Raw genomic sequence first — 15,264 nt, forward strand, 5'->3', positions numbered from 1 at the left:
TGTGGAGAAACGAAGGTGATATCTCAGGTGCTGTATTGAATCCAAGGCACAGGGTCATTTATTCATCATTACACAACACACGGTTGCATAATGAAAGGAACATTTGTAAAATCCTTCATGCTGCTTCAATGAATCCATTTCCTTTCCTGTGACCAGACATCAGCCAGCAGCAGCCTCCAGCCCAGCTGTAGTAGAATGGCTCGTATGCCGACTCTTCTCCAAACGGTCAGGCTGGATGGTTGAAAGAGGCCGTGAGCTGTGATGGTGTCAAAGTCCGCTGCTCTTACACCAAAACACACATTTCTCCTCTAACAATAATATTTACAACTAAAAAAAAAACATGAATGTGGCATCATTAGGAGGAGCTGCCGGCTGCTGCACCTTCAGGAGGTTGTTGGCAGCGTATGTGGACTTACATTAGTTCTTCAGTTTAAGAGTCAGCAGGAAAACAACCGTCTGTGAGTCTGAGTGGATGCTGTTGGACTGATATGTTAAATCAAGAACACACAATTGCACGCTGTTGGTTTAAAATCCCGGCAGGGCTTCTGGCTGAAACTTCAGGTGAACCTTTAATTGAAGTGTTTATTAATGCAGTTTGTCTCTGCTGGATTCAGAGTTTTAATGAAGACAGTCGGCTGTTTATTCAGCTCTCAGGTCTTGAAGGCAGCAGCTTTATTTCTCACTATTAAACTTATTCTTCTTTCATCAAGAACAACAGTGCCCCCAACAGCATTCGGCATTCACAATTCATACCTGACACAAACATGAAGAAAATGAGGGTGACCTGCAGAATAAGAACCTTCTTATAAACACAGTATGTAACTGCGTCTGATATCTGGTGTGTGTTTGTGTGGTGGGTCTGTAGTTCTGTCAATCATAACGACTCAGCAGCAGCTTCTTATTCACAACACTTTTAATACCTGATTCTTTTGTAGCACATCTGTTTTAAAAATAGTCACCTCTAAAATATTCATAATTCTACAGAGTCTGAGTGATTCACCGGATGAGTGCGTTTACAAAAGGACAGACTTCTAAAAACAATAAGCGCAGGAAAAGATGCAAACACCGGACAGCTTCCTTCACAGCGTCTGACACAGAACCGAGCCGCCGACGGCACAGACCTGCCGCTGTTCAGCGTCCGGCAGGGAATGATCGGAAAGTCAATACGAGTCTGCGGCTTCGCTCCAGCTCGGCTTTTGTTCAACTCTCTCTGTATTCAAGCTCCAAAAAAATCCTCCCTGCAAACTCCCCAGAGCCTCCCGACTTCAGACAGACTCTCAGGAGTCCTCTGAATAATATCCTCAGGCACTGTGGAAACACACACACACACACACACACAGGGACACATAGATACAAACACACACACACAGCGGCTCCAAGGTGTTTTCCTCAGGTGGGTGGAGCGCCCCCGTCAGTCGTCGGGCTCAGTGACACACTGCTCCACGATCTCCCTCAGGTTGGGGTTTTCCATGGCAGCCGCCACTCGCTCCTTGTCGTTGATCTGCTTGTTAACTGGAGACACAAACTTCACTGAGACACTGAACCGCAATGCAACAACACAAACACAAACACACAACGCTGTGTAACCTCGACAGCAGCGCAGCGTCAAACTGAGAGCTGTTTTTATTCTCTGACATCTTGCGTTCGTTGCACCACCTGCTGCTGAAAGACTGGGTTGTTTTGTTTTTGTGAAACTGCGTTAAACTATATTTATGATGATATAAAACCAAAAAAACTGAATAATGTGACTGCAGCAGCAGCAGCAGCACTGTATCAGCTCAAACAAAATGAAGGTTATTAAGTGGAAGACAGCGGCTGCGAGCTCGTCACCGTATTCTTCAGACAAAGCAGGCGAGGACGTCTTTTAAAATTAGACCGTTTGGATCGGCACCGTATCGTTAGTCAAACACGATGTAACCGAATCAGGAGTTTCCGTCCCTGGTTTGCTGTTTTTGTCACACGTCGTGCTCCAGCTGTGTTCGGCTGAGTCGTGCTCTGTTGTTTTCTCCTCCGCGACCCTTCACAGTCTGCTCGGAGTGGACGGAGTGTTTCTGCTTGAGGTGGTGAAACAAGTTTGTCGTGTCCGCCACTGTTTTCTTACATAGACGATCATTATGGTGGTTTGTTGGAGGTCTGAACTCTTGTAGCTAATCCACGTCCACACGATCTAACTAGCTCCCTGTTCAGGTGCGAGGTCCTCGTCGGAGGGTGACGTGCTGCCCTGGCTTTCAGCTTCATGTTGCTATGGAGACGACACACTGTGGGCCGCCGTCATCGCGTCAACACGACATCACTCTGCTACATCATAAGGCTCTTTTTAATCGTGTACAGATATAGACTGGTATTACTGAGAGTAATGTGATTGGTTACGGCACTGCCCTGATTCATAGTTCCCAGAGGAAATCCTTCACACTTTGATGATCTCCTGGTTTTTTCATTTGGCGCCGTCATCAGGTCAAAGCTTTAAACATCAAACCTTAAACATTAATGCCGTCTGTGCTGCCAGTGTGCAGAACACAGAACATCACACGACTGAGAAAACTGCCTCAGCGGGAGGTTGTTTTAATCTTAATGAAACAGTTCAGTCCTTTAAATGAAAAAATAAAACACTCACTGTCTTCCTCCGTAGAGTGGGTTCCTTCTGAAATGTAAATTTCCAGCTGAGAAGAGAAAAGAGAAACAAACCGCTGTTAACAGGCAATTTGGTCTTTGTTGAATTTCATGCAGCTCTGATTCAGGAAATTAAATTAAGAACAAAGTAAGGAGAATTTTAAACGCTGGCGAGGTTTGAAAGAGAAAAGGGTTTGGACGGGAAACGGCAGGACAGATACCAGAAGAGAAAACAGGACACAAGCAGCTCAGAACAACAAAGGCCATAAATAATTTACACTGGTGACAGTACGGATGCTGCTGGTCGAGCAGATGAAGCAGAAAATCAAACAGAATATCCACAAATAATCCTCTATATATCTCTCTCTGACCAGCCGACACCTGATCGACCTGCGGGAGCTTGTTCTCCTCCACCTCCTGAGAATGTACCTGATTCTTCACCAGCTCGTCTCTAAATGTGTCTGTCAGCTGTGTTCTGTTTTTTCTCCACACTCGAGGCTCAGCAGGAGAAGCTCTCCTCTAATTAAGATGAAGCGCTCCCCTCCACCTGCTGCAGCACGCTGCTGTTTGTTTGATGGTCATCCAAGAACTCCTCTCTGCATGACCCTCGACCTCCAACACACGGCAGTGAATAAACAGCTCATTAGCTGCCATACTGTGTGTGTGTGTGTGTGTGTGTGTGTGTGTGTGTGTGTGTGTGTGTGTGTGTGTGTGTGTGTGTGTGTGTGTTAACAGAGCACCGCCTCTCAGAGTTGTACTCATGGAATTGTTAATGAAACGACAGCTGGCTCCTCGCTGAGCGGAGCTCCTGTAATGTTGTTTATTCAATTTGGTCGGGTTTTTTTGTATTGGAAAGTCAACTTTAAACTTCCGTATGTAACGTGAACCAGGAGGAAGAAGGACCTCGACACGCTGACCAGCTGTTAATCACTCCACATCACACTTCCTCTCACATATTCATAGATTCAGAGGGATTTACACTCTCTGGGAGATCAGTAAAATCTCTCATGTCCGTAAATCCACTTTGGGTCCTTAGAAGAAAAAGTGCTGCTCAGGTTTTATTCTGTATCAAAGCGATCCAGTGACTGCAAACAGGAACAGCTCATCACAACACTTTAACTATAATTAACTTTACTGATGCAGCACTTTTCATTCAGGAGCTGAAGATCAGAGTGATTTACAAGAAAGTCAAGAAACAACAAACTGAGAACATTTTGGGAATTTCAGTGAACTGGAACTCTTCACTCACCTTGTGTTTGAATGGCAAACACCTCTGCAGCTTCACCTGAAGACAGAGACCTGCAGACACAGAACACCCGGTCAGAACCACAGAACATCCCGTCAGAACCACAGAACACCCGGTCAGAACCACAGAACACCCCGTCAGAACCACAGAACACCCCGTCAGAACCACAGAACACCCCATCAGAACCACAGAACACCCCGTCAGAACCACAGAACACCTCGTCAGAACCACAGAACACCCAGTCAGAACCACAGAACACCCCGTCAGAACCACAGAACATCCGTCAGAACCACAGAACACCCGGTCAGAACCACAGAACACCCCGTCAGAGCCACAGAACACCCGGTCAGAACCACAGAACACCCCGTCAGAACCACAGAACACCCCGTCAGAATCACAGAACACCCCGTCAGAACCACAGAACACCCCGTCAGAGCCACAGAACACCCCGTCTGAACCACAGAACACCCCGTCAGAACCACAGAACACCCCATCAGAACCACAGAACACCCCGTCAGAACCACAGAACACCTCGTCAGAACCACAGAACACCCAGTCAGAACCACAGAACACCCCGTCAGAACCACAGAACATCCGTCAGAACCACAGAACACCCGGTCAGAACCACAGAACACCCCGTCAGAGCCACAGAACACCCGGTCAGAACCACAGAACACCCCGTCAGAACCACAGAACACCCCGTCAGAATCACAGAACACCCCGTCAGAACCACAGAACACCCCGTCAGAGCCACAGAACACCCCGTCTGAACCACAGAACATCCCGTCAGAACCACAGAACACCCCGTCAGAACCACAGAACATCCCGTCAGAACCACAGAACACCCCGTCAGAGCCACAGAACACCCCGTCAGAGCCACAGAACACCCCGTCAGAACCACAGAACACCCCGTCAGAACCACAGAACACCCCGTCAGAACCACAGAACATCCCGTCAGAACCACAGAACACCCCGTCAGAACCACAGAACACCCCGTCAGAACCACAGAACACCCCGTCAGAACCACAGAACATCCCCGTCAGAACCACAGAACACCCCGTCAGAGCCACAGAACATCCCGTCAGAGCCACAGAACACCCCGTCAGAACCACAGAACACCCCGTCAGAGCCACAGAACACCCCGTCAGAGCCACAGAACACCCCGTCAGAACCACAGAACACCCCGTCAGAACCACAGAACACCCCGTCAGAGCCACAGAACACCCCGTCAGAGCCACAGAACACCCCGTCAGAACCACAGAACACCCCGTCAGAGCCACAGAACACCCCGTCAGAGCCACAGAACACCCCGTCAGAGCCACAGAACACCCCGTCAGAACCACAGAACACCCGGTCAGAACCACAGAACACCCGGTCAGAACCACAGAACACCCGTTCAGAACCACAGAACATCCCGTCAGAACCACAGAACACCCGGTCAGAACCACAGAACACCCCGTCTGAACCACAGAACATCCCGTCAGAACCACAGAACATCCCGTCAGAACCACAGAACACCCGGTCAGAACCACAGAACACCCGTTCAGAACCACAGAACATCCCGTCAGAACCACAGAACACCCGGTCAGAACCACAGAACACCCCGTCAGAACCACAGAACACCCCGTCAGAACCACAGAACACCCGGTCAGAACCACAGAACATCCCGTCAGAACCACAGAACACCCGGTCAGAACCACAGAACACCCGTTCAGAACCACAGAACATCCCGTCAGAACCACAGAACACCCGGTCAGAACCACAGAACACCCCGTCAGAACCACAGAACACCCCGTCAGAACCACAGAACACCCCGTCAGAACCACAGAACACCTCGTCAGAACCACAGAACACCTCGTCAGAACCACAGAACATCCCGTCAGAACCACAGAACACCCGGTCAGAACCACAGAACATCCCATCAGAACCACAGAACACCCGTCAGAACCACAGAACACCCCGTCAGAACCACAGAACACCCCGTCAGTACTTCACTCTGGAGGAGTGAAGTATATAAAACAAAGCAGCTCCATCAGAACCTCACACACTCACTTGTTGGATCATAACATTATTCATCGTGATTAAAAGTTAAAGATGCTAATTAGTTTGACAAACAGCCCTGGAGCTGCAAAGCATGCTGGTCTATTTCCTGCTCCAGTGGACGCAGAGTTTGGTTCTGTTTACCAGCTGGACTTCTGCCTGCATGATTCTGGACGGAGAAGAAGCGTCGCTCTCCCGCTGGACCGACAACAAATCCTGTCAATCACCTCTGATGTTTCATATCACTGATGGTTCTGCTATCACAATCTGTCGGGCCCGATGGAAATGAGCAAGAAAACGGATCCAAATTGGGCCCAGAGGCCCGGGTGGACCCGGTGGCAGCTGCCCTCCTCCTCAGTGGAGCTGCAGGTCGTCTGAGTGATGGAGAGTGCAGCAGAGCGCCAGCAGCCCCCGCTGGCCAGGAAATCATCTGCTGCTGCTGAAAGCTTCCCGACGAGGCCGACATCAATTATGAGCCAATTATATCGGTTCTGTTCGTCCTGTTAAAAACAACCTCCTGAGGGAAATCTGTCGGCCCGCTCAGATGCAAACTGAACGCTGAGCTGGAAGAGGACGCGTCCTGATGGATGCACTGTGTGAACTCAGTTTGGTCTTTTATCATTTTCTCATGTCACTGAGTCATAATTTGGACAAAACAAGCGACTTGAAGACGTCACGTTCTCTCAGTATTCTACTGGGTTCTACAGTCGACGTCTTCTGATTTCGGCTGAAGCTTTTTGGGTCATTAAGAGATGAAACACAAGGAGCCATTTCAAATTCCCAAAAGTTTCATAGGATGCAGAATATCAGACACATTAACTGCTGAACAAGCAGCGCTGCAACCAACGATTGTTCTCTTTGTCCATTTTAACGATGAGTTATCTTCTCGATGAATCAGTCAGTTGTTTGGTCTGTAAAATGTCAGAATGTGGTGAGAAATGTTGATCAGCCTTCTGAAAACTCTCCTCAAACTGATTCATCGATTATCAGAATTGTTGGTGACTCAAATCTTCATTTTTCTAATTAATGTTTATAGAAGCCAAAAAAAGTGTGAATATAAACTTATAATAAATGTTTACATGCCGACTGTGAGTGAAACATTGAGACTTCAGTGTCGGAGCTGAAACAGCTGATAGAGTCAACTTGTAAATAAATCACAACTACTTTGTTAATCGATTAATCAAAAACAAAATAATGAATTCTCTGATTCCAGTTGAATGTGAACATGTTCTGGTCTCTGACCTCGTCTGTAAACTGAAGATCTCTGAGGACAAAACAAGATGTTCGACAACGAAACACTGATCGACATTTTCAAATAATGTGTATTAATCCAAACTGCTGCCTACAGTCTCCTGCAGCTGATGGACTCCTGAAAGCAATTTACTGTGTGTGTGTGTGTGTGTGTGTGTGTGTGTCTGATTTACAGTGTGTACGTTGTTTATGAGTTTTAATTTTTTTCCTGTGACCACCCACTCAGCAGTAAAGCTGCTGAAGGAGAACAATGCGTCAGACAGAAGTCCATTTTCATTTGTCCGTCTTTCTTGGTGTGTGTGTGTGTGTGTGTGTGTGTGTGTGATAACACACAGATGATAAAGCTCAGAATAAAGCTTTGAATACATGAATGTTAAAGACGTCGTCTGCATGCATACAGATGATTTCCTCTATGATCACTCGGGCTCCTCAGAGGGAATTACAGCTCGACACGACTCTGTAATCTAAGAAGTGAACACGCTGATTCTTCTTCACACTGACGGGCTTGTTGCCGGCTGCTGCTGCAGCTCAGAGATTAGACCGATCACCGCCGCAGACCAACAGTAACGAGGCGACACGTCGGCTCCTCGGACTCAACTTCTCACCTCAATTACTGTCAGAGAACTCGTCCAGTTGTGTGAAGCAGAGCAGAAAATTAAAGGCCACAGGAGCAGTTTTCATTTTAGAAAAAATCAATAATTAAACAACAACGCCTAACATAAGAAACTACCTGGACCCCTTATATCTGCATACTCATATATTTATCTTTGTTATCATGACGTCACACAAACTGTGTGTCTGATGGACGAACAGAACAAAAGCTTAGACTGACCACTCCAAGACTGAACTATCAGCTGTAATCAGGAAAGTCATCGACAGATTAATCAATCATGAAAATCATTATTAGTTGGAAGCTGCTGTTCAACTTCCTCCTGGTGGGAAACCCTTCATCACACACCAGCTGACAAACAGTCAAACTGAATGAACGCTCGATGCTTCGTGCTCGTTATTAACAACAGAGACCGAACTGACCTGATGGACTGCAGAGAAAAGAAAACGGCAGCCTGAGTGTAACGAAAATATCAGATATTCTGCAGTCACACACGCAAAATCCACAACGGCAACATTTGCATCCAGTCGTGAAGTAAATTCCCTTCCTGGCTTTCAGACCACGACCAGCTCACTGAGCGTCTGCATGACGTCTGACTTCATCACTGTCACAGTCTGATGATGATACAGCTCTTTTAATCCAAAACAACCTCAAAATCATGAAAATAAAGAGTATGAAACTATTTCTAATGAATAACTCTGGAATGACTGTGGTGTTAAAAGACTTCCCACAAAGTAAAGAATCATTTTAGTGCTTTTTTTTTTTTTAATAGGAAAGAGCTGTCAGATTTCAACATATTTAATTCTGCGGCAAAATACATTTAGCCTCAGATTCCATCCCTCCACTTCTGCTGATAATAGGCTTAGGCTTAATTTCAGATTAAACACGGCACAGCCAGTCATTCAAACCATATCAAAGAGCTCTTTCTTTCTCTCTTTCTTTCTTTCTTTCTTTCTCTCTTTCAACCTGTTTTGAACCAAAGTAGTTCATCAGTTGTGAGTTTCTGTTTTCTTCTGCTTTTCATTAGCAATGATCAGAGTAACTCCAGATGCATTAAAAACAGAAATAGGTTTAAATCTCTGTGAAAACCAGACAATGAATCCAGAGGAGTCAGTGTCAGCCGTCAGCAGCAGGAACATTCGGACCGGGTCGATGAGTCAGACAGCTGTTCTGTGGTTCTTGCCTGTTGTGTTATCAGCAGCGACTCACCGATCAGAGTGGCCAGAGAGCAGTGAGGGACGGTTGGAGAGAACTTGATAATGATGAGGTACTCGTCCTCTCCGAGCTCCTGGACCTCCACACACTTCTCCGTCACCACGTCCAGCTCCTCCAGGGTGTTGGGCTTCTCCGGGTCCCGGATCGATCGGATCACATCTGGTACAGGGCAGGAAACGAGATGTGTCAGTGTTTACCAGAACTAAAGTCAGAGCCGGAACCACAGAGAAGCAGAGGAGTCTCGAGTGAGCGTCTCCAGAAACCGTCTGAGCCAAAGTTTAAAGAGTTAGGAAAAAAACTGAGCTCAAACTCTTTTACTAGTATATATTAGTATACAAAGTATTTGCATTGTGAGTGAGTTTTGAAGTAACTGCAACATAAAAGTAACACAATAACAATTAACTGATATTAATTAAATCACACTAAAGGTTTAGAGGACTATTTGTTTAGTGGATGGATCGCTCAGAACTTTCTAAACTCATTAAACTCAAACTTTTAACACGGCTAACCCGAACAGAGATGGCTAAAAATACTCTTTAATTATCTATATTAAACAATCATTGTTCTTATTTACTGTCTGAGTCTTAAGAAAAATCATTAATGGTTTTCAGGCAGGTCAGGACAGAGAGGTTACTCTCACTCCAACCACACCAAACTCCATTCAGAAAAACGTTCATTTAAGTTCTGTTCCATTAATAATCCCAGTTTATAACGTTTACTACAAACAAACCAAATTCACCTGTTTGAGTTTTACACTACTGACAGTCAGGGGAGCCTTTCACTGCAACCACACCAAACTCCATTCAAAAAAGTCTGTCAAAGTTCTGTACCAACACTATACAGTCTGTAACGTCATCATCACACCAATCCAACCAAACTCCATTTAGAAAACGATTTATTCAAATTCTGTTCCATTTATAATCCCAGTATATGACGTTTACTACAAACACACAACATTCAGTTTAGACATTCACCCATTTGAGTAATGCAACACAATGATCAGGGGTGCCTTTCATTGCATCCACACCAAACTCCATGCAAAAAAACATGTATTTAAATTCTTCCAGCAAAGAAAGCAAAAAGCAGTTATTTGAGTTCTAAACCACCGTTGCCTTTCATTGCATCCACACCAAACTCCATTCAAAAACGTATGTAATTAACTTTGCGTTCACCTGTCAGAAAGACAGCAGCAACTTCTATCACGATCACTACGTACTAAAAGTTCGGCACATGATTTATTCACTCATCAGTAACTGACTTGTCAATGGAGCCGTTTTGTTGAGCGAGAAGTCAAAACACACGTTGACGTCACACTGGTAAGTTTTACGGACGTCTTGAGCGAGTTTACGTTCAAACACGCAAAGTTTAGTAATTTCTGAATGGAGTCTGGTGTTGTCAACAGACAGGACGCCGCCGAGCTCTGCTATGAAACGAGCCTGAGTGCAGCAGCCTCTCCAGCATCTTCTCTGAATATCAGAGACTTTATCGTGTTTGGGTCGGACTGTACTGACGGTACTGACAGTTCGGACAGTTCGGACGAGTGACCGACAGGCCTGCTCTCTCACCGTACACCTCTAACGCTTTCTCCTCCATCTTCTTCGTCCTCAGGGCATCACTTTTGTCCACAAGTCCAGAGAACTGTAAAACCTTGGTGACAGTTAACGACACGAGGCTCAGAACTATGTCCATGTTCCGGTGAGCGCCATGATAGAGAGGACGGGTCCACTGTGGACTCTGACAGGAGACGAGACGCTGCTGGGACAGAACTGAACAACACTGGGGCCGGAAACTGTGAGCGGAGATCAACGGCTCCTGCTGCAGCCAATCAGAGCATCGGTCTCACTTCCGCTTCCTGTGTTTTGTCGTCAGAGAAAAGCAATCGATGCCTGATCGACTCTGTCCTCTGTGTCCTTTATGGCTCTTTGACAACTTAATATACACACAACACTTTATAAAACCTATCATATCATTAAAATAAACAATTGTGAATAATTGAAAATTACAAATTTATAGTAAATTACATTTTAGTTAACTTTATTTCACTGTAAACAAGCAATGGGATGTTTTATAAACTATCTAGTAACAGTTGCAGTTGATGTCCAGAACACTTGACATGTTTAAATGTTCATTAAATACTGTGGAGTTACTGTCAACACTATGTGATGCTATAAGAGAGTTTAAACTGATGTTTGATAAATGTCTTATGAACCATATAACTGTTTTTAAAACAGTGAAATTACTGAATTAGATCTAATAAACTTTACGTTTACAATTTATTAAAGAGTTATTATTAACAGTCACACATGTAGAGTGACCTCAGTGTTTCTACAATCCTGGTCAGATATTGTTTAATCTACTTTGATTCTGATAAAAATTGATGGTAGCTTATTTACTTTTTCAAGTTGTGATGTAATGTGTTTATTACATATATATTTAGGAATATATCAAGTATTTTATTTTGAATACATAACTATAATATTCCCATCTATTATCTGAAATATTATTTTGTGTTTAAAAATCAAATAAACTTATTTTATTTTATTCTTTTAAAATAGAGGTTTGGTGTTTTACTATGACTTTATACTATTATGTACCTGAGATTAGAAAAATATTAAAGGTTCAATCTCTAGATCTGGTGAATAAATGTTAATGAGCAGAGAAAGATCCTCATTGGCTGATTTAAAAAAACAACAACAAAATAATCAAACTCTCCTTGTTTCCATAACTGAATAAACTGAATAAACAAACTGACCTTAAAGGACGACAAAGTTTATACCGTTTTACTTTGTTTATATGTGGCGGACCCTGCCACCTCTCTGACTTCAGAGTATTCTGGGATCTTATCCTCCTTGTTTGTTTGTAGTTTGTATTCAAAGCTCTTGTTCAAACAATCAAAGTTTATCACATGTGTGACCTGAAGTGTTTCAATCATCAGGTTATTATAATTCAGGACTCTTTCACTCGACTTGTATTTCATCACAACACTGAAATGTATTTATTGTTCAAAGTGAAACAGACGAGTGATGATGTCACAGTCTGTGCTGTGCTTTGCTTCTCTCACACAAACAAACAGAAGAATGTAGGAAATGTTTCTCGTCTTTCAGCTGATTTCAGAAATAAGACCTCCACTTTTGACTCCAGCCAACTCTTAGGATTTTTAAAATAACTTATAATAAAGAACTACACGATAATGATTTCAGATTAATTTTTTTTTATTGGCCATTGGGTGTTTAAGAGTAACAAACTCAACATTTAGCAGCACATTGGGGCCTGTAGTTTGAACTGTTTTGAGTTTTTGCTGTATCAGTGTGAGTTTGTGTGTCAGTGATCGTCTTCTCGAGGTCGTTGTTTCATCAGGATGCTGAGACGATTGTGTGTTTTGATGAGGATTTTTAAAACACAGCAGTGACTCTCATATACAGACACAAACAGTCCATCTGTTCAATTCTTCAGTTTGTTCTTTATGGCTTTTTTTTTTTCTAAGCGAATGCTAGTGGGTGAACCGGAGCAGCCCCGGAGAAAACCCTACTACAGTACATACAAACATGGTCGCTTCACACAGACTAACACACATCAGGCAGCCGGACGCACAACTCCATTTGGACATCAACACTCAAACGTCACTCACGCCAGCTTCTTCAGCAGGATGATGGCTTAGGGAACACGTGCAAGCCTTTTTCTTTCACACTTTAAAACCAAAGTGTCCTCCTCCTCCTCTAAAGCTGCGAGCCTCTTACGCAGTGTTTCCTTCTCTTTCATCCGTTCAAACATTCTCTTCTTCTCCGACTTCCAGGCCTGGATTTTTTTGCGATTGTTCTCACATTCATCCAACTCCTGCAGCTGTTCCTCAACGATCATCTTCAGCTTGACAGTTTCCAGACTGAGGCCTTTCATTTTCTTGCATTTGTCTTTGAGCTTTTGGTTTTTCTTTGTGACTACCCTGTTTTTCTTACAGAGAAGCGAGCAGAGGCATGGTGTTGGGACCTGGCAGGCACTTGTCCTCTCCAGCTCCAGCTGAAGCTCTTGTATGTCTTGGGACAGCAGCTCTATGCGTTGGACACAGGATGCTCTCTCCTCCACCCAGGCCTGATGTATTCTCTCATTTAGCTCCACTGAATCCACTAAGAAGAACTTTAGCTCTTCTATCTGCTCTGCTGATGACATTCTCGTTAAGCGTGATGACTCCCCGATTTCTGAACCTGTGCTCTGTGTGTCACCTTCTTGGTGTAAGTCTCTGCTTCCCTCTGAGAGGCTCTCCTCCTGGCCGGTGTTAGCTTGGCTGGACACCTGCTCGTTGTCCAGGCTGTCCACATCTCCGCATTTATTCAAGTCGGTCTGTGAAAGCGTTCCTTCCTCGCAGGGCTCATTTTCTTGGTCATTCTGCTCCTCCAGATCACCTGAGGTTTCTGAAAGCTCCTCTATCTTCTCTGTTAAGCATGATGACTCCCCGATTTCTGGACCTGTGCTCTGTGTGTCACCTTCTTGGTGTAAGTCTCTGTTTCCCTCTAACAGACTCTCCTCCTGGCTGGTTTGGTCCTGGCTGCTGTTAGCTTGGCTGGACACCTGGTGGTTGTCCTGGCTGTCCACGTCCCCACTTTTATTTAAGTCGGTCTGTGAAAGCGTTTCTTCCTCGCAGGGCTCATTTTCTTGGTCATTCTGCTCCTCCGGATCACCTGAGGTTTCTGAAAGCTCCTCTATCTGCTCTGTTAAGCGAGATGACTCCCTGATTTCTGGACCTGTGCTCTGTGTGTCACCTTCTTGGCGTAAGTCTCTGTTTCCCTCTGAGAGATTCTCCTCCTGGCTGCTGTTAGCTTGGCTGGACACCTGCTCGCTGTCCTGGCTGTCCACGTCTTCGCATTTGTCTAAGTCGGTCTGTGAAAGCGTTTCTTCCTCATTTTCTTGGTCGTTCTGCTCCTCCGGATCACCTGAGGTTTCTGTAAGCGCTTCCATCTGCTCTGTCGATGACATTCTCGTTGACTGAGACGACTCCCTGGTTTCTGGACCTGTGCTCTGTGTGCCACCTTCTTGGTGTGAGTCTCTGTTTCCCTCTGACAGACTCTCCTCCTGGCTGGGTCGGCTCTGGCTGCTGTTAGCTGGGCTGCTCTCCTGGCTGTTCACGTTCAAGTTTCGTTTGTTCAAATGAAAAACGTTCAGTGTGTGATGATCCATGAAGCACCTGTAAACTTTAGCTGAACATTCTAAGAGATGAAAGCCTCGTAAAGCTTTGATCTCTTAGAATGTTGCTGAACACTCTGAAAGATCAAACCCCTCAGAAAGCTTTGATGTGTTGGAATGTTGCCGTATGTCACGCAACATTCTACGATCGATGACATCATTTATGACATCAATAGCATGTAGGTTTTTTTAAAACTACATTTAAGAAAATAAAATTCTGCTGGTGAAAACACAAAGTGCTATAACTAAACACTGGGGGCTTTTATTGTGAAGAGGTTATAGCAACTGTCTAGGTGTGAATTCTGTCAGCTGATTGTTACGTTTGCTGTTACAGATCAATTATAATGATCAGAGGAAACACAAGAAGTTTCATAATCATCAATCTTTAAGTACAAGAGTCTGTTATATAAAGAAATATGTCAGAGCAGTTAATGTGTATAATATCACTTATTTAACAAGTTCTTTTTGGATGTATTCCTTTTATCTATGGGGTGAAGACGACTTTAGAGACACACGTCTTTAAAAAACATTATCGGAGGTTTCATTATTAATAAATAAATCATTCTTCATGTGACTCGGTCTGTTGAATGTTTGTATTGGTTGCAGATGCTGTAACTGGCAGACGTGTGCTCATAATAATTAACAACATCAACTAATAATATTTATTCAGGCGCTCGTCTTTATTTCCTGAAGAGGAATAACGTTGGTAGAAAAACTATGACTTTACTTATTTAATGTTTAAGTCACAACATGAGCTTTTAGAAGACTTCAGGATCATTTTGTTCCCTCCTGATTTTCAGTTTTTACAAAGCCACTTTGAATGCTTTGGTAAATAAAGATAATATGATGATATTATTTACGTCATGTAATAATGTGATGTCAGTGCTCATTTAATGGACTGTATGAATCATGACCCAGGATCCTGTCAGGTGCTTCACCCTCAGTGATGTCAAGTAACATACAGCCTCACTGCAGGTGTCACAACATGAAACCAGCAGCTGATGTTTCGACTTCAGTCCACGTTTCAGATTTGAGCTCCTTCATGTCTAACAGATCTGAGCAGGATCCATCACAGATCACAGATCTAAGACGGCGTCATTGTGAAGACTGGAAGCTA

General features: G+C 44.3%; 2 protein-coding genes across 3 annotated transcripts; both read right to left on the bottom strand.

Annotated features, from left to right (window-relative positions):
• Positions 1 to 895: 895 nt before the first annotated feature.
• ciao2a (cytosolic iron-sulfur assembly component 2A) lies at positions 896 to 10,814 on the bottom strand. Of its 2 annotated transcripts, XM_030426927.1 has the most exons (5): positions 10,538 to 10,814; positions 8,967 to 9,131; positions 3,860 to 3,909; positions 2,615 to 2,660; positions 896 to 1,512 (listed from the first exon to the last, which is right to left on the bottom strand). In XM_030426927.1, the coding sequence occupies exons 1-5, from the start codon at positions 10,659 to 10,661 to the stop codon at positions 1,412 to 1,414; spliced, it is 486 nt and encodes a 161-aa protein (XP_030282787.1). In that variant the 5' UTR covers positions 10,662 to 10,814; the 3' UTR covers positions 896 to 1,411. The 2 variants fall into 2 exon arrangements, with proteins under 2 accessions (XP_030282787.1, XP_030282788.1); XM_030426928.1 differs by lacking the exon at positions 3,860 to 3,909.
• Positions 10,815 to 12,163: 1,349 nt separating this feature from the next.
• Positions 12,164 to 14,156, bottom strand: LOC115587221 (uncharacterized). Its single transcript, XM_030426926.1, has 2 exons — positions 13,665 to 14,156; positions 12,164 to 13,358 (listed from the first exon to the last, which is right to left on the bottom strand). Exons 1-2 carry the CDS (start codon positions 14,139 to 14,141, stop codon positions 12,627 to 12,629), a joined length of 1,209 nt encoding a protein of 402 aa, XP_030282786.1. The 5' UTR covers positions 14,142 to 14,156; the 3' UTR covers positions 12,164 to 12,626.
• Positions 14,157 to 15,264: the final 1,108 nt, after the last annotated feature.

The sequence above is a fragment of the Sparus aurata genome, chromosome 8 (assembly GCF_900880675.1).
Source record: "Sparus aurata chromosome 8, fSpaAur1.1, whole genome shotgun sequence".
NCBI classification, from domain to species: Eukaryota; Metazoa; Chordata; class Actinopteri; order Spariformes; family Sparidae; genus Sparus; species Sparus aurata.

Coding starts and splice junctions, on each gene's coding strand:
- ciao2a (XM_030426927.1), bottom strand. CDS start 10,661: ATGGACATAGTTCTGAGCCTCGTGTCGTTAACTGTCACCAAGGTTTTA. Junction 3,910..8,966: donor CTCTCTGGCCACTCTGATCG/GTGAGTCGCTGC, acceptor CTGTGTCTGCAG/GTCTCTGTCTTCAGGTGAAG. Junction 2,661..3,859: donor GTTTGCCATTCAAACACAAG/GTGAGTGAAGAG, acceptor TTCTCTTCTCAG/CTGGAAATTTACATTTCAGA.
- LOC115587221 (XM_030426926.1), bottom strand. CDS start 14,141: ATGGATCATCACACACTGAACGTTTTTCATTTGAACAAACGAAACTTG. Junction 13,359..13,664: donor GCTTAACAGAGCAGATAGAG/GAGCTTTCAGAA, acceptor GGTGATCTGGAG/GAGCAGAATGACCAAGAAAA.